The sequence below is a fragment of the Marmota flaviventris genome, chromosome 2, assembly GCF_047511675.1.
Source record: "Marmota flaviventris isolate mMarFla1 chromosome 2, mMarFla1.hap1, whole genome shotgun sequence".
Lineage (NCBI taxonomy): Eukaryota > Metazoa > Chordata > Mammalia > Rodentia > Sciuridae > Marmota > Marmota flaviventris.
In genome coordinates, this window is record NC_092499.1 from 137,053,890 (window position 1) to 137,073,025 (window position 19,136).

Below are 19,136 nucleotides of genomic sequence, written 5' to 3' on the forward strand. Positions count from 1 at the left end.
CTTTTGCTCTTGGTGCAGTTCGCTGCAGGCACCTGACACTGCAGGTGGCCATTCTAGTATAGAGGACAGTTCCGGCCCCCTCCAGCCTCTGGAGAGTGACGCTTGCTCTGCTATGTGGGACATCCCCAAAATCTGTGGAAAGAAGCACTTATAATCACCTCGCTAAAGAATATTTGTTTATTTATAATTATTGCTAAGTAAACCTCTCTTTAAACAGGAACATAAAATCACAGTAGGGCTTTGCACAAGTGGACTCTCTAAACAGTTGGTTTGTATACACGTCAAAATAAGTTAGAATGGAATTTGTCCGGGAGTTTGAGTCACCGGGAGGCCGCAGGCCCCTTCTGAGAAGGTTGGGGAGGGGTGAGGACAGGAGCCTTGCAAGGCCACCCCAGCTCCACCGAGTTGTGCTCCGCTCCTCTTCACTTTGCCCAGGTACAAGGCACAGGGCAGGGGCATTCAAGTATGGGACCTCGTGGAGGGCCAGTGCTGACATCGGCTGGGGAGAGCGCAGAGCCCCCACACCAGGCCAGACCTTCTCCCTTCGGTTTCCAAGACCAAGGGCGCTGCGCTGGCGGGAGGGAGGAGGAGGTACAGGGTTCTTTTTGGTACCAGGGGAGAAAGACATTGTGGGAAGAGGTAGTTTGCAGGGGCGATACCTTCTGCTCAGCAGGAGAAAATGTCTTGTACAGTGACGCCGCAGTCACTGCCACCTGAGGGTCATCATGGCGGGCACCTGGGAGGCTGGGGGCCTTGGGGCCTAGGGAGCCACACTGGGGCCACTGTGTGTCCACCCCCAACCCCACCTGATCTCAGTCACCCTGAGGCCTGGCTTGGTCCTTCACTTAGGGAAACAGCCTTGGGGGTAGCTGCATTTCAACTGGTCTCCCCAGTCCAGCTGTCCCCACTCCTGGCTTCACCTGTGCCTTCAGGGACAGCCCTGCCTGCCCCTCCCCACCTGAGGCCTCAGGAGGTGAGTGGGCGGGAATCTGGGTGCCCTAGAGTTCCTGAATGTGCTATTTCACCGCCCTGGGTCTGTGGGCTTCTGTTTGGGGACAGGAGCTGGTGTGGGGATGGGGGATGAAAGCAGGTGGGCTAGGGAGGGGGCTGCTGGCTAAGTAGAGTCAGCAGCCCTGGCCACCGGTCTAAAGCTGTCACCAGCAGGAGGGGCTGGGCAGGTTGGAGGGCTGCCCGGCCTCTGCCTGCCCTGTCTCCCACCCGGCCTGCTGAGGCTCCCTGCCAACAGCTGCGCCTTCTGGGCCAGAGCATCAGTCCCCACTGAGCCCAGGTCCAGCCCAGCCGGGCTGCTCTGGGTGGGGAGGCATGAAGCACGCACAGCACGCAAAGCTTACATTTGGAAAAAGAATGCTTCTCCTTGAAAAAATAACAAGTGACACAGAGTTGGAAAGAAAAAAAAAAATAATAATAAATTACCTTCAAAATACCCCCATTTAGTAAAAAAAAAAAAAAAAAAAAAAAAAATCTCCCTCTATGGTCTTCATTTTCCTTTTTAAATATGTTACTCTTTCCTAGGAGCCTGAGGACTCTTGGCTAACCCCACCCTCAAAATGCACACCTGTTCTTAAGAAACTACTTTAGTCTCCTTCTCCCACAGGTGGCCCTTGGCCTCCCTTGAGGACAGTCCCTCTTGGTCCCAGTGAAGTCTTCACCCTGCCCATCCTCTGTGTCTTTGTTAGAGTGTGCCTAACACAGGTGTGTCTACATTTTGTTTGGTGGGGGACCCTGATGTGGTGCCCTAGCCCAGGACAGAATGGATGATATTTGTCACGATTCACTTCAGGGGCACTCACTTCCAAACAGGGCTATAGGACAGGGGTCTTCTGGGGACCATCTGGGAGGGCACTAGCTGGGGGCTGGGCTCCTCCGGCTTTCCTGCAGGCCAGGGCCACACGCATGCCCAGGAGGTAGAAGGCAGAGTGCCCTGCCTGGCTGTCTGGTGACAAGACGGGGAAGGGGACTTCTGGCCTGGGCAGGTGGGGTGGGCAGTGCTGACCAGCAGGGGAAGAGCTCAGGCATCCCTAGAGGCAGGAGTTGGTCCAGGAAAGAAACAGGCCTGGTTCACGGGATCTCTTCCTGCAGTCCAGGACCTGTGGAGAGTTCTGCTGGGCCCGAGGTGGCCTGAGACACCCTGCCAGCCTGTGCCTTTCTCTCTCCTGCCCACAGTAGCAGGCCAGAGACACGGAGGGGGCCTCCTGGTTTCTCTTTCCTTGCAGGGATGCCTGGGCCCGCACCTGGCTCCCAGCAAGGCCAGTAGTACAGTCTCCATTTGGTCTGTAAAGGTCCCTAGTGGTGCAAATGACGGGGAGGGAGGACTGGGGACGGTGGGGCAGTAGCATGTTTCTGGCTGCAGGAGGCGTGGCCTGCAGCACCCAGGTCTCACCCCCACTCCCCGAGGCCTCCTCCCCTGTGCTGGGTGGCTGGGCTCCCGCTATAGCACGTTGTAGTAGGCCATCTCCTTCATGGCCTGCTCGGTGAGGGCGCTGGCCTCGGCACCGCTGTCCACACCGGCGTAAGTGTAGGCGCTCTCCTCAAAGTCCTCCATCTCCTGCTGGCTATCGAGCTCAGAGGGGTCAGTGCCTGCCAGCTCCATCATGGGGTCTGCAAGAGAGGGGTGCAGTTAGGCCTGGGGGTCCTTGTGGGGGGAGCTGGTCACCCCATTTCCCAGTGACTGCTTCCATGGGTCCCTAGCTACCTCTTGGCCCTCCCACTCTGGGGAGCCCCAGGTTCCTCGGGTTCCTAATGCAGTGTATACAGGGGTGGATGCTAACAGTGAAGTGGCTCAGGCAGAGACCCAGGCCTGGCCTTGAACTTCTTCATGCTTCCATTGCCCTTTCTAAGTCTTCAAGTCCTTCTCAATCCTCAGTGTTTCTCCTTGGTCACTTTGCTACAAGAAAACCTGCTATAGTTTATCATGTCTCTGCAATGCCACTCATTTAGCACCTACTGCACACCAGGCACTTCACACATCTCATCCAATGATCACAGCAACCTCAGCTGGCAGATCCAAAGGCTGAGGTTCAGAGAGGTTAATCAGCTTGCCAGAGGTCACCCAGCAAGTACTGTTGTTTTGAACTGCTGTGCTGTTCTGCCTCAGAGCAGTTTGTCCTCTGACCTCTTGCCAGCATTAGTGCTTTAAACCAGTTGTACCCGGTGGTATCCTTGAGACTGGCTCTCCAAGGACAAAGACACACCCAAGGTAGGTTAACAAGGCTTTGTGGGAGGCAGAAATGCTAAGAGGCCTCGTGATTTTATCAAATTGGAATCTTATAAAGCTCTTTCTATTGTAACAAAAGCCAGACAGATTACTCCACAGAGGGTGGCCCAAGGTGTGATCAGGTGGCCCCAGAGCCTGGCTGGAAGGACTATGGCTTAACCCCTAAGTGTATTCTGCCCTGTCCATTGAGGAGATATGGTTTGTGTTGGGGGTTCAGCCCCAGCTTGTGGGGGACAGCTCTGACAAGGCCAAGGCAAGACTCGTCACCCTGGCACCATTGACATCGTTCTTTGTTTTGTGGAGCTGCCCAGGGCATTGCAGGATGGCCTCTGCCCTCTAGATGCCAGTGGTGTGGTGCCAGTGTGACAACCCAAATTTCTCCAGGGGCCAAATATTACCTGGGAGGCAAATTCACCCCCAATTGAGAACCACTAGTCTAAGAGTAATCCCACCCCCTGCCAATGAATGGCTCAGGAATTGGCATGTGAGCTAATTCTGGTCAGTGGGTCATGAGTAAATATCTGCTAATAAGTCCTTAGAATATTCACACTGGTTTCAAAGAGCTAAGGGGAGCAGGTGCTCATTCTTCCACTGGATGAGAGCAAGGAAGATCAGTTCTTTCATGGCCACTGGCAGCCATCTTGTAACTATAAGGAAAAAATCACAGGTAATACTATGGACAGATGATAGGAGTCTATCCCCGATGTCACTGTTAAGAATCTCCCATCTATGAAGATGGCCTAGACTTGGTTTCTTGATTCTCCCCTTCTTGTTTAAGTTAGTCTGCATGGGCATCTGTTATTTGTTCCCAGAGCATCAGAAACACGTGAATCTTCCTGACCTTATAAAATAAAGCGAACGGTCACAACTCGTGACCGTTCTAGGCTGTTTCCTCCTCCAACCCCAGCACCACATCCTCATACAATAAAGCATCCTGGGAAACTATATAACATCCCTACTTTATGGAGTCTATTATTGTTCCTATCCGGTCCCAGGGAATAGTTTAGCTTTTTCTTTTTTTTTTTTTTTTTTTTTTTTTTTGTGGGTGTTGTGAGTACTGGGGATTCAATCCAGAGCTACTTTTTATTTTTCATTTAGGGCCTTGCTAAGGTGTTGAGGCTGGCCTCAAACTTGCGGTCCTCCTGCCTCAGGCTCCTTAACCGTGGGGATTACTGTCATGGGCCACACTGCCCCTGGCATACAGTCCAGCATTTTAACAAGGATATCATTCCACCTCCCAAATAACAGCCATGTAGTTTATGGGTGATCCCACCTAGAACACAGGCTGCCTTCTATGCAGCATCAAGTCTGGGCTTCTCAGACCCAGGCTGTATGTGAGAAGCAGGCGGCCAAAGCCTCCCTGGCTACTGACCACACAGGAGCTTGCCCCTTAACCACCCTTCTGTGGGCAGGGATAGTCTTTTCATGGCCCAGTTTGTTCTTTGTTTCTTCCCAGTATTGGGGGTTGAACCCAGATGTGCTCTATCACAGAGCTACATGCCCAGCCCTTTTTAGTTTTCATTTTGAGACAGAGTCTCGCTAAATGGCTTAGGGCTTGCTGAATTGCTGAGCCTGGCCTTGAACTTGTGATCCTCTTGCTTCAGGATCCTGAGTGGGATTACAGGTGTCCACCACCCCGCCTGGCTGGCCCCAGTTATTTCTATAAGGGCAAAGTTGGCTCTGGGCCCTTCTTGTGGGAGTTCCACTATAGGAGCTCAAAGTGTACTGGCTAAGGAGCCACCCAAAGTGTTTTAAAATATTCTGATCATGCTGGGTGCAGTAGTGGACACCTATAATCCCAGAGACTAGAGGCTGAAACAGGAGGATTACAAACTTCAGGCCAACCTTAGCAATTTAACAAGGCCTTAAGCAACTCAGCGAGACCCTGTCTCAAAATGAAAAATATAAAGGGCTGGGGATGTGGCTCTGTGGTAGAGTAATGGGGGGGTTCAATCTCCAGTGCCCAACAACAACAACCCTGATCAAAAGCCACATTCCAGAATCTGTAGGGTCTAGATTCAGGCATTTGCATTTTTAAAGCTCCTCAGGTGACTTCTAGTGAACAGCCCAATTCAGAACCAGTTCTGTAGGGTCTAGATCAAAGGTTCTCAAAATGAGATTCCTAACCAGCAGCTTCAGTAGGACCTGGAAACTTGTTGGAAATGCACATTGTCTGACTGCCACCCCAGACCTCCCGAATCACATACTGTGGGGGTGGGGCCCAGCAATTTGTTTCAACATGCTCTGGGGAAGATTCGGAAGCATTACATGACTTAAGTGCTTCTCAACTTCGCTGTGCAACAAATCACCTAGAGGCCTTTTTGAAAGGCAGATTCTGACTGTGCAGGTCTGGGGTGGGGCCAAGGGTCTACATTTCCACTGAGATCCTGAGCAATGCTGATGCTGACTTTCTGAATAGCGAGGGGCTACAGGGAGCAGACTTATGCAGCAATGGGCTGGGGATAGGACTCAGTGACAGAGCTCTCGCCTAGCATGTGGAAGGCTTTGCTTTTCAGTCATGCTTCCCCAGAGCACCACAAAACCAATAGCCAAAGGGTTTCATCATCACCTAGTGGAAGCAGTCTTACTAGACTACTGAAAAACAATCCCAGAGAGTCACCTGTTTCTGCCAGAAATCCCAGGTCATTCACTGGTCAGTGGTTCACAAACCAAGGTCAGAGTTACTGCAGCCATTTCTAGGTGAATAACCCCTTAGGGTAAGTCAACTCACCTGGCTACTGCCCAGGCATATGCTGGCTATTTTGCCTCAGCAGGAGCCCCAGAGAAAGCTCAAACCGTAGGAAGAGCCTTCATGAAGTGCCTTAGGCTTCTTCATTCTTAATTTTTAAAGCCACCCTATCCACAGTGAATCCAGAGACTAATGGTCAGCACTGTGGCCTCACAGAAGTGTTTTTACTACTGACCAGTGCTAAAGGGAGAGGCTATTGTTAACACTTGAGGGTGTTTCATAACAGTGTTTCTGAAACTTCTGGCAACTGCTGAAATGTAGGCTCCTCTCTGGAAACTTCTCCCAGATTTTAATGGCAGGATCATCGGTTTCCTGAGTTTGTAGGTTACATTCTCTTTGGCAGGCCCTGAGAGGACTGTGACCAATTGTGTTACACTCTTTGCCTTGGCTGCTCGGAAGCCCAGCATTCTCTGAATGCCTATAAGATCTCCCACGGTGCACTTAAAGTTGTGACCTCACTGTGCCTTTCCTTATTATTTATTTATTTACTGGTACCAAGGGTTGAATCCTGAGGTGCTGAACTACTAAGGCACATCCCAACCCTTTCTATTTTGAGACAGGGTCTTGCTAAGTTGCTAAGGGTCTCGCTAAGTCTCTTGAGGCTGTCTGGAAATTGTGATCCTCCTGCCTCAGCCTCCTGTATCACTGGGGATTACAGAAGTGTGCCCCCATGCCTGGCTCCCTTATTTTTCTAGTTAACCGTTTTCTCCCCTTTGTTATTTCTTTCACATCCACTTATATCATTATCGTTATTGTTTTCGGTTCTGGGATTTGAACCCAGGACACACTCTATTACTAAGCTATATCCCTACCTCTTTTTACTTTATTCTCAAAGTAGTCTCGCTAAGTTGCTCAGGCTGATCCTGAACTTGTGATCCTCTTGCCTCGGCCTCCTGAGCTGATGGGATCACAGGAGTGCACCGCTATCACATGCAGCCCCACCACTTATTTTAGATGTCATGGTAATGAGACAGAGCGTCTCCCACCCCTATGGTGTTGTGGTCTTGTGGGAGGGAGTTCCTTAACTTCTCTGCCCTTCTGCTTCTGTATCTTTATACCGGGGATAATAACAGAGTCAGCCTCACTGCGAGGATCACGAGTTACACAGCACTCAATCAATGTAAGTGATTATTTTTATTATTATTATTGTTTTTTGAGCCCATTTAAGTCCTTGGAAGAAGACATAAATATCCCATCATTATCGCCATGATGGCCCTCCAGGGTCCCCCCCCCTCCAGACCTGAGCCCACCCCACTGAGGCCTCAGCCTTGGTCAGCCTCCCTGCTCCCCTAACTGGACAGGAGGCTCCCGAGTGCGCCATGCTGGTGTCATTCCTGCTCTGTCCATTGCGCACAGCCCACCCACCTTGGCTGTCCAGGCCGATGTCCATGACGCCATGCTTGACCTTCATGTGCCGGCTCAGGTTGCCCTTGAGGTTAAACTTGCTGGAGCAGTAGGGGCACTTGAAGGGCTTGCTGCCAGCGTGCAGGTGCATGTGGCCCAGCAGGTTGTACATGCGGTTGAAGGACTTCCCGCACACCTGGAAAACACCACGCTGGTGCCATCAGCCTGCAGGGAGCCCACCTGCCCGGACCCGCAGCCCACTCCTCCTCCACAGCTGAGGGAGATCCCTATTTGCTACAGCCAGCACTCCATCTGTCCTTTCCCATGTGGCTACGGAGGCCTAAGAGGCAGAGAAATGTCATTCCTGCTGGTCCCTGTTCCTGTGGGGACCACTCTTTCTAAGCTGAAGGGTTAGATCTGTGCTGCATAGAGTCCCAGATCTGGGCCCTTTCCGTGGCTGCACCATGACCTTCCCCTTCTCCCCCGCTCTCCAGATATACAACCTGAGCGGCATCTGACCCCCACCTGCCCACCCCAGCCTCCAGAGCCCGGGCAAGGCTTTCCCCAGCTGGGGCTCCCCTTGCTTGCACTGGCCGGGCTGGCTGCAGGTGGGCCACAGTGCTGCAGCCAGTGGACCCCGGCCACTGTGGAAGGTCCCAGTACCTTGCACTTGAATGGCTTCACGGGTGAGTGTACAATCATGTGGGTCTTGAGGGTCTGCTTCTGCACAAAGGTCTTGAAGCAGATGTGGCACTGGTAGGGCCGGACGCTGGTGTGGATCAGCATGTGCCGCTTCATGTTCGCCTGCAGTGTGAATTCCCGGCCACACACCTCGCACTTGAACTCCTTCACGCCCTGCGAGGGGGTGGGAACAACGGTCAGGTATGGTTTCTGGAAGCAATCCTGGGTATAGGGGTAGGTTTCAGGGCTACAGCATTACATAGGCATGGGTTCTGGGAAATGGCTCTTTCTGGGAGGTATTCTGAACAGGTACCTTTTACTTGAAATCATGAGAAGAATGACAGGGCAGGGCCACTTCCTCCAGGAAGCCTTCCAGTAAAAGGCAGAAATAGGCTGTGCCCTGCTCCTTATCCACACTCCTGCAGCCTCCTGTCCATAGCAGGTGCATAGCTACATCTGTACCAATGTGTGGAGGCAAATGTGTTTTCATTCAGTCACTCACTGGGGGACTGTTTCCCAGGCACCTGGAGGCAGCACGCCGCTAGACATCAGTGGTCAAGAGGATGTGGCCTGGTGTCATGGACTGCGCTGCTCTGCTCAGTGCTGTCTCCTGCTGGTCTTTTTGGTTCACAGACCCCTTTGAGAAAATGATTAAAGCTATGCGCTCCCTGGAAAAACGATAAGCACTCAGGTTTGCATAGAATTTTGAGTTCTAAAAACATCAGAGGTCATCCACTGACACTTGACTGTTTTTTCTAGACCTTTCTGGAGATAAAAGCCACCATCAGTTCCTGTCCAATTCCCAGCCTCTTGAGTCCTTCCCTGCCTGGAGAGTCTAATCTTGGGATTGGGGTAGCCCAGGACTTTTTATTTATTTATCTATTTTTGGTGCTAGGGATTGAACCCAGGGGCACTTAACCATTGAGCCACATCCCCAGTCCTTTTTTATTTTGGAACAGGGTCTCATTAAATTGCTTTGGGCCGGGCTGGGGATGTGGCTCAAGCGGTAGCGTGCTCGCCTGGCATGCGTGCGATCCGGGTTCGATCCTCAGCACCACATACAAACAAAGATGTTGTATCCGCCGAAAACTAAAAAATAAATATTTAAAAAAAAATTGCTTAGGGCCTTGCTAAATTGCTGAGGCTGGCCTTGAACTTTTTTTTGGTCCTCCTGTCTCAGCCTCCTGAGTCATTGGGATTATACGTGTGGGCCTCCACACCCACAGGATATTTTATTCTTGTCAAGTCCCCAGGTGATTTATCACTGATGGGTTTTGGGACACTCAGCCCTAGGATTCATAGACTCTAGGGAAAACCGTTTTATTTGGACTATCAGACATGCTTCCCCAGAGCGTGACTCTCAGAGCAGGAGGGTGCTGGGCACACGGGGGCTGTGATCTATGGTCTGTGGAGGAATGTTAGGTTGGATGTTGAGAGCTGTTCTGTCTTTGCTGAGTAGGTAATTTAGGGGGAACTCAATGTCACAGCTGCCGTTCCAACTATTTATCTGTTACGAAGTTTTGTATTATAATTTTCTCTTTTTTTTTTTGGTGCTGGGGATCTGACCCAGGGCATGTATTACAATTTAATGGTCTGGGTGTGCCTACCTGTAAACCCAGCTACTCAGGAGGCTGAGGCAGGAGGATCATAAGTTCGAAGCCAGCTGGGGTAACATAATGAGACTCTGTCTCAAAAGATAAAAAGAGCTTGGGGGCGGGGTATAGCTTAGTGGTAGAACACCTCTAGGTTTAATCCCCAGTATCAGGAAAAAAAAAACAAAAATTAATGGCCCTTCATCTTGTTTTCTTACAGACAGGGAGGGTTATGGCTGTGTCCCTTTTGAGAAACTATAGGTGTGTGTGACCACCAGGGGGCCCTGCCACTCAGGAGTTTGTAAGCACATATTGGGCACATTTAACAAAAATTCAGGCAATAGGGATGTTTTGAATCAGGCTTTCAGCTTTTCTTCATAGTATTATTATTTTTTTTAACTTTGTGGATTTGTAGGGATTTTGAAGTCCTCCACTAGATGAGAAAGGTGGCAAATACAGCATATGTACCATCACCTTCTACTCTCTCCCTTGCAGACATTAACAATCAATCATGATTTTATCTTCAAGCCCAGATTTAGTTTCAGACTCTTTTACATTACACTTCAGGTAGCTACTACCAACTGGCTGGAGGAGCCCCAGTAATAGAACATAGCCTGCACTAGCAGAGAAATTTCCCAGGGTTGGAGAAGCCTGGATTCTTAGCTTGGCAGGCTATTTTTTCCTTCCACTCACTGTCCACTGACAGGTAAGGTCCCAAGTTTGACCTGGATTATCACTACAAGCCGCTATTTAGGGAGAAGAATGAGCTCCATATACATTCAGCTTTAGAGGATTAAATTGCTGGATTCTGGTGAAACCACAGGTCAGCCAAATACTACAGCAGGACCGTGGGACCTGAGAGAGAGGCTTCATTCCATTTGCCTGGACGTGAGCCCTCTTGGTGAAAATGATGTGGTTGAAAGGTAGGGGTGCTGGTGGCCTGAAGGCAGGAAAACGAGGGCAGGTCAAGGTTGGGTCTAGAGACGTGGTAAGTCAGAACACGGCTGCTCAGTCTTCCACCTTCTCAAACCACTTTGCCTAGTGTAGATATATTCTAGAACCACCTGTACTTTTCCATAATAAAAATTTCCTTTACATCCATTCTCCTTTTATAATCAAGTCTATCTGGCCTATTCCTAAAGGGAAGTCACAGGTTTTGACATTCTTTAGTAACAAACAACAAGCAGCAGAGGATGCTGTTGTGCCTGTCTCCCAGTGATGTCCTGGCCTCTTTCAGGCCTTAGTTCTCCCATCCAGAAGTCAGGAAGGTTAGGCTACTTTTGTGATTCCCACACTGTGTTCTTCGGGGGTTCCCTAAACTTTTCTTTCCAACCCCCAACCATTTTAAGTTTTTCCTTTTTTTACCCCCAAGATATTAGGATTAAACCCAGGGCCTTGTACCACTAAACTATACCTTCAGCAGTTTTTTTTTTTAAATTTGAAACAGGGTTTTGCTACATTGTCCAGGCTGGCCTTGAACTTTTGATCCTCCCCCAAGTTGCTGGGATTACAGAGGCACACCACCACTCCTGGCCAAGTTTTACTATTTAAAAAAATAATTTCAGGACCAGGGATATAGCTCAGTGGTAGAGCATTTGCCTAGCATGTACGAGGCCCTGGATTCAATTCCTAGCACTGAAAAAACAAAACACTAAACTAAAAACTAATTTCAATTGTATTTTTCTTTAGTACCCATCAAGATAAATCTTTCTTTCTTTCCTTCCTTTTCTTTCCCCACCTCTCTCCCTCTCTCCCTCTCTCTCCTTCCTTCCTTCCTTCCTTCCTTCCTTCCCTCCCTCCCTCCCTCCCTCTCATGGCCCAGAGCTTCATACATGTTAGGCAAATGCTCTCTATCACTGAGCTACACCCCCAACCCTATCAAGAGAAATTTATAAATACAAAAATAAGAAATGTTCACCTGAGTTGCACCTAAATTGTCTCAACCAGAACATTGAGAAGTCCTGAATGAATAAGTGATAGGAGTATCAGGCACTGCGGTGCATGCCTACAATCTGAGTGATTTGGGAGGCTGAGGCAGGAGGTTCACAAGTTTAAGGCCAGCTTGGGTAATTCAGGGAGGCCCTGTCTCAAAATAAAAAAAATAGAAAGGACTGGGGAAGTAGCTCAGTGGTAAAGTGCCCCTGGGTTCAATCTCTAGAACCAAATAAATAAATAAATAAATCACAGATAGATAGGCAAATAAATAACAAATAAAAAAACTGGCGGAGGGCCGAGCGGGACAGGCAGGCTCACCTTGTGGGTGAGCGAGTGCTGCTTGAGGTGGTGGATCTGGCTGAACTCCATGCCGCACTCGGTGCACACAAAGGGCCGCACGTTCTGGTGCTTCAGCATGTGATTCTGCAGCTGGCTGCGGTAGTGGAAGGACTTGTCACACTCGAGGCACTGGTAGAGGGTGGGGCCCTGGTGGGAGGCCAGGTGGCGCTTGAGCTGGGTCAGGGTGGAGAAGTCCAGGCCGCATTCCACGCAGACGTGGCAGCGGCCGCTCTCATGTTTCACTTCGTGGGCCTTGAGCTCGCTGGGGTAGGCAAAGCCACGGCCGCAGAAGTGGCAGCTGTAGGGCTTGACCTCGGAGTGCAGCAGCATGTGGCGCTTGAGGTGGCTGGTCTGCGTGAAGGCCTTGTGGCACACCTGGCACTTGTGTGGCCGCGTGCCCTGGTGCGTCAGCAGGTGCGTCTGCAGGTGGCTGGGCTGCTTGAAGAGCTTGCTGCAGTGTGGGCACGAGTGCGGCTTGATGCCGTTGTGGCCCAGGATGTGCGTCACCAGGTTGTACTTGGACGTGTAGGACTTCTCGCACATGCGGCACTGCCAGCGCTTCTGGCGGTCGCCTGCCTCCACCAGGTAGGAGTCGTCGATCTGCACGTTGATGTCCAGCCGATCCAGCTGGGCCTTCTTGTGGCGCTCCACTGTTGAGCCTGCCGCGTCGGCCTCAAACTCGCTGGCCTCCTGCCACACGAAGCCCTGCTCTGGCTTGACAGGCTCCGGGGATGCCATGGTGGGGGCTTCGGGGTCGCTCAGGGGGGCCAGATGGGGCGGCTCGAACCCACACTCGGCGGGCAAGGCCTCTGGCCCAGGCAGCGCCATGCTGGGCTCGGGGAAGCCGTCTCGGGACGGGTCGGGGAAGTGAGGGTTGTACGGGGTCACATCCAGCTCCGGCCTGGAAGTTCGGGGCAGGTGCCGGAGCGTCCGGGGCTTGCGGCTGAAGGCGCTGAGGTCGATCATCTTGACAGCGCTGCTCTGCACCAGGGCTTCGCAGCCGCCACCGGCCACCTCAGTAGGGGCCTCTGCTGGGCCTGCATCCTTGTCGTCACCAGGCACGGAAACCTCATAGACCTCCTGCTCCTCTTCCTCCTCCACCTTCTCAAACTTGACCTTGGGCACCAGCCGCACAGGGGGCCGTGTCTTCCGACGTGTGTGCTTCTCAAAGGCTGCCTCCACCTCCAGCACCTCCTCCTCTGCCGGCTCTTCCAGGGCCCTGCCGTTGCAGGCCAGCTGGTAGACATCGGGTCCTGGTGGCCCAGGCTCCCCTATAGACGCCCCAGACAGATCTGGTCCTAGGTCCGGGTAGAAGGCCTCGGGGCTTATGGTGGCTCCAAAGAGCTCATTTTCTGAGACCAGGCCCAGTACAGCAGCCTGAGCCAAGGACAGCACCACCACGGCATCCGTCTGTGTCCCTGAGTCCATGAAGCCCTCCATCCCCAGCAGCTGGCTAGGAGGGCATCGCTGTGGGAAGAGAGGGGTGTGTTAGTACCCTGGTTCAGTGCTTCACAGACAGACTCAGAGTGGACAAGGGCTTGGCTGATTTGGGTGGGTCTGGCCCTGATGTCTTTCTACTCATGTCTTGGGAAGAGGACACACTTGTAATTATGGGGAAAGGTGATACCCTCTGTATCTAACCATCACCTCCATCTCTCTGTGGGCTTCTGGGTAAGGTTAGCTCCCTCATTGACCTTGGTCTTCCCATCTGTAAAACAGGGAGGTTAGATTTCCTCAGTAGTACTCTAACTGCCCTGCAGGTCCTTCAGTAAGTTCTCAAAAGCTGGGTATGGTGGTGCATGCCTATAATCCCAGCCACTCTGGAGGTTAAGGCAGGAGGATCACAAATTGAAGGCTAGCCTAAGTAACTTAGCAAGAGACCCTAGCTTAAAATAAAAATAAATAAGTATAAAGGACAGGTTATAGCTTAGTGGTAAAATGCTCTTGGGTTCAATCCCCAGTACTGAAAAAAAAAAAAGTTCTCAGAAACCTGATTTAAAAATGCTATAATAATAATAATAATAATAATTATTATTATTATTATTATTCTGCTACTTTAAAAATAATGATCCTACTATTTTAAAATCCACCTACTCAAATGTAATATGTACCACATCCTAACACACTCAACAGCCCCACTGGCCATGCTGCCAAGATAATTAATTTTGCACAGACCTTGAGACTGTACTATGAGGTGTTAAACAACTGTCACCATTTGTGATGGCTTGGCTGTATAAATGAGAATTTTTTTAGTACACACAGGGCAAAAACAAGACAACATATAAAAATAAATGAGGTGCGGAGGTTGGTCTCAATGATTGACAGCCACCCTGGCGCTGAATGCCTGTGTCTACCACACAGGTCATTGTTTTTCTTGATTAGCCAAATGTGATACATTTAAATATCTAAATTTATACTGATGAAAACAGAGCTTTTGTCTGATTTATACATTGGAGTTGCATGTTAGATCTGATGAAAGAAGGGCTCCCTGATGGTGAACATGCTTGAGTCCACTGTCTGACTTGAATGTTAAACTTGCTTCCAGGGTCACGTTGATGGTCTCTGATCTAATAGGTTCTTGTAAACAATGCCAGAGTGCCCACCTGCGCAGGTACAAACCCAAGCCAGGGCTTCCTTCCTTCCGCAGGCTCCAGCTGCCTCCCTATACACCTGCTCCCCAGCAGCCCAACCTTTGCACACTAGTTCCCCACAGGGGGCTCCATTTCCCCAACCCACTGAGCTGCAGCAGCTTCCTAGGGGTCCCTCAGGATGCACCTGGGGCCCTCCCAGCCCTCTGACCACACTAGGCTTCCCCAGAACCATGGTACACCAAGCAGCATGCCTGTGGCTGTGCGGCACCTCGGATACTCATGTCCCTGTTCCCTGCCCTGGCTCACACCTGGCACAGCCACCAAAGGAAGGGGAGCAGCACTCCTGCCAGGGACAGCCCTTCCTCAGGAAACTAGCCCCAGGCCTGGTGCTGCCCTTCCCCCAGGCCCAGTGGAGCTTCCCCTTCCTGAGGCTAAAAATACCCCAGACAGGAATTTAGCGTCCTTGAAGCAGTCACTAAAGATTCAACTATTAAGCTTAGAGTGCGGCTCTCATGGAAGGGATCTGACAGAAGGAATCTTAAGTAGGGGGTCTCAGGGTTCATCTGGAACAGTCTCCTAGAAGAGAAGGACCACTCTTCTAGGAATCAAGTTCTGTCTCCATTGCTTACATGTGACTATGCAAAGTCACTTCTGCACCTCAGTTTCCCTGCCGTGAAATGGCGTGAAGCTGAGCACGAAGGTGCACACCTGAAATCCCAGTGACCTGGGAGACTGAGGCAGAAGGATCACAAGTTAGAAGCCAGCCTGGGCAGTTTAGCAAGACCCTGTCCCCAAATAAAATTAAAATGGCAGGGGGCTGACTCAGTGGTACAGCACTCCTGGGTTCAATCCCTAGTACTGCCCCCCCCCAAAAAATAAAAAAAGTAAGGTAGAAAGGTGTGAGAGCCTGAAGGTCATAACCTTGGGGAAGGGACTTAGTTAATTGCAAAGCTATAAACCAATGTAAAGAATCACTATTTTTCTGTCTGCCCAGATCTCTGGAGGAAGCCTTTCCTGAAAGAAGCCACAGAGCTGAGAGATACTCTCAATCTCAGGCCCCCAACTCAGCAAATTTTTGGTGACTCTAAGGACAACCACTAGGAACTAAGAACTTGTGAACTCATTTATGCAACAAATACTTGGTAAATTCCTGCTATGAGTCAGGCTTGTGCTTGGAGAGAACAAGATGAACGAGGCAGGGTTCCTGTCTCCACCGCTGCCACACCTGGCACCCACCAGTGCCAGGTTTCCTGAGCAAGCTGGGGGCACTGATGCCTCCTGTCACAGTGACCTGTCTCTGAGGCATTACCCAGCAGCAGCCTTCACATCTGCTGTGACTTCAAGCAAACAATGCACTCAGCGTTTTTTTTTTTTTAAGACTTCCCCAAAGTCAGGACCAGCAGAGGATGAACTGATCATCAATAGGGAAGCCTAACTGGGCGCAGTGGTACATGTCTGTAATCCTAGTGGCCTGGGAGGCTGAGGCACAAGGATCACAGGTTCAAAGCCAGCCTCAGCAACTTGGAGAGGCTCTGAGCAACTTAGTGAGACCCTGTCTCAAAATAAAATTAAAAAAATAATGAAGCCTAGGTTTACCTTGGGCAAGTCCCAACCCCTCCCTTCCTTCATTTGCACTGGGGATCGAACCCAGGGGTACTCTACCACTGAGCTACATCCCCAGCACTTTTTTTACTCTAGAGGTGGATGAGAGAGCAGCAGAGTTAATCAGTCCTGCCTGAGGGACATGGAGTACAGGTCTGCTCGGGATTCCTACTGTGAATCATGTAAATGACCATTCAAAGTGGGCCCTTCTTTGGCCCCAGGACTGCGGAGATAAACCAAGCCTGACGTGTGCTTTTGTTGTTGTTGTTGTTGTTTTGGTACCAGGGATTAAATTCAGAGATGGGTCACTGTGACAGGAGGCATCAGCGCCCCCAGCTTGCTCAGGAAACCTGGCACTCGCCCACTGAGTCACATCCCCAGCCCTATTTTTATTTTATTTAGAGACAGGGTATCACTGAGTTGGTTAGCACCTTGTTTTTGCTGGCTTTGAACTCATGATCCTCCTGTCAGCCTCCAGAGCTGCTGGGATTACGGCTCGTGCCACGGCACCTGGCAGGAATAACATTCTTACGAATATCTCATCAGTGAGGACAGAGCAGAGTCTGTTCCCAGGTCTCTCTGGCCCCCTGCTGGCCTTACTGGGCTCAGGTGTCCATCTCTGATGCCACAGTTGTGCAACATAGGAGGTCACATCATGGCTCTGAGCTTGGCCTCCTCTGCTCTCAGGAGCTGCCCTGGGTCACTAAGAACCAGCAGAAGCACATGAGTGAGACTTGAAAACCTGCAATATGAAGCCTCATTCTCCTCCTGGCTGGCCCCCTGAGGGCAGCCAGAGCCCCTCCTCAGATCTCTAGGTCTACCAGTTGGTTGAGCTACTGCCCACCTGGCCAGCAATCCTTCTTTTACACTAGACAGACACTCGCCAGAGCAGACACACATTACCCTGCAAGTGCCGATTTAGTGGATGTGTCCATGCTGCCCAGTCTCCTGCCATATAGGCTGTACGCCTGTGTGTGTGTGCGTGTGTGTGTGCGTGCGTGTGTGTGTGTGTGTGTGTGTGTGTGCATGCAGAATAGGCTCTGTAGAGGCAGAGGCTAAGCGAAGTAAGACGGGGAATCTAATTGACCTGCATTTTGCATGCATGTTTCTCACACACAGAAACAGCAGAAACTGTCCTTCTCCCCTGCTCCCCTGGGCAGCCTTTTGGTTGGCTTCTTCCCACTCCCGCTAGTTCCTTCTCACAGGCCTCTGCTTGGTGTCCTGGTCCAGGGCTGCCCAGGGTAGGAGAGCTTGCCAGGTGCCATGCTACCTGTAAGCTACTGCTGTCCCACTCAGCCACAGGCCAGTGTCATCTGCCCAGGGCCTCCTGGTGGCACCTCCCTCCTGGGGGCAATGCCTCTCTCCACTTGTGGGGAGGACTCAGAACAAAAGCTCCTGACCATGTCCAAGGGAACGAAGCTGGGAAGGCCTGGGCTCTCCCATAGCCCGGGCTAGTGAGATGGGGGTGTCCATTAGCCAACCCGGCTCAGCCTGGGTCCCCAGGGTGTGGAGAAAATAAATGTTAAAGGCGGAGAGATGGAGAAATACAGTAGCTGCCTGAGTGTAGATGTGCTGGGAGTGGGGGAAGGGAAGCCATAAGAGGGAGAGGGAGGGAGGAGGAAGAGGAAAGGAGGGAGGGAGGGAGGGAGAAGAAATGAAGAGACAGGAAAGGGGGGCAGCGGAGGAGCCTGAGTGAGGAGGAGGGAGAGAGAGAAAGAGAAAGAGGCCAAGGAGGCAAAGAAACAAAGGCAGGGAGGGGGAGGGGCCGGAGGTGACCCAGGAAGCCCAGGCTGCCCTATTTCCCAGGGCTCAGCCTCACCCCCTGGAGCCAGAGGGCCAGGCCAGCTCTTGGGGAGGGAATGAAGTCTCCTCCTGAGTCCTAGCAGAAGACCTTCTCCAACCCCAATAGGGACGGAGGCCCCAGTGTCTCACTGTGACTTCATCTATTGCTTTGCCCTTTCTCCTTGTACTATGGTTCCTGTAAACACTGATAAAAAAATCCTGTGACCCCGGGCAAGCCCCAGGCAAGACTCTGACCCCTCAGAGTCTCAGTTTCCTCATCTATGAAAAGAGCACAAGAGCCTTCTTGGAACCTGGAGGGTGTGTCCACCCTTGGCCTAGCTGCCTGTCACGTAGGGTCCTCTCCTCAAGATGTGACAGCACCTCCGCTCATCTCACACTCCCTGGTGGAGACCCCTTTCACACCCCTTCCCTGAGAGCAGGGAGGTTTAGGCAGGATCAAGGACACATACGGTGGCAGGCACCTAAGACCTTGGTCTGACTTAGGGTTGGGGGAACAAAAGCCATTTTGAAGGACAAGCCAACAGGACTGGGTGAACATTTGGATATTTGTAATTCCCACCTCCAGGGAAATTTCAAAAACCATCTGAAGACACAGGGGTGCTCTGGGGCTTCTATGAGGATAGACAGTGATGGATTTAATCTGATGAATATTTCCTGGAGGCCTAGTAGGTGCCTGTTTCCAGATGCAACCTCAGCAGTGAGCAGGGCTTAAGCTAGGAGGCCAGGTTTTTTCTCTGGTCCCCTTCACTGGGCCTTGAATTGCCAGGTCACTCAGAAGCTGCAGTCTTGGGGCAGGGGTTGTAGCTCAGTGGTAGAGCGCTTGTCTAACACATGCGAGGCCCTGGGTTCGATCCTCAGCACTACATAAAATAAATAAATAAATAAAGATACGGTGTCCAACTAAAAAAAAAAGAAGAAGCTGCAGTCTCCACTCCCACATCAGAACCACTGCCTGAACACGCATTTATTGAACATCTACCAGGTACCGGGTCATGTATACAGTAGGGAGCAAAACAAAGCTCTAAACCTCCAGGACTGACCAGGAGTGAGCTCAGCCAACAGTGAGGCAGCAGATCTCTGGGAGGGGGTGCTGCAGCTCTGGGGTGGGTGGGGGCGGCTCAGGACCCACCTGAACAACAAGAGGGAGGAGCTCTCACCACTCTGCACTCCAGCGCTGGGGATGTGGCCCTGGCTTCCCTTTCCGGCTTCTGTCATTAGTTGTACTACTAGGGGTGGAGTGGCTCTGGGCCTTGTACCCCTGGGAA

General features: G+C 51.3%; 1 protein-coding gene across 4 annotated transcripts in view; it reads right to left on the bottom strand.

The window, feature by feature from the left end:
* Window positions 1-163: 163 nt before the first annotated feature.
* The window catches only part of Znf710 (zinc finger protein 710), a 71,256-nt gene continuing 52,283 nt past the window's right edge, over window positions 164-19,136 (bottom strand). For 3 of the 4 annotated variants that reach the window (XM_027919812.2, XM_071608622.1, XM_071608621.1), the window contains 4 exons: window positions 11,855-13,342; window positions 7,992-8,183; window positions 7,350-7,524; window positions 164-2,619 (listed from right to left, as the gene is read on the bottom strand). In XM_027919812.2, coding sequence (XP_027775613.2) covers window positions 2,450-2,619; window positions 7,350-7,524; window positions 7,992-8,183; window positions 11,855-13,315 — 1,998 coding nt within the window. In that variant the 5' untranslated portion in view covers window positions 13,316-13,342 and the 3' untranslated portion in view covers window positions 164-2,449. Of the gene's footprint in view, window positions 2,620-7,349; window positions 7,525-7,991; window positions 8,184-11,854; window positions 13,343-19,000; window positions 19,087-19,136 lie in introns of those variants that run through there. The other variant, XM_027919820.2, reaches the window with a different exon arrangement.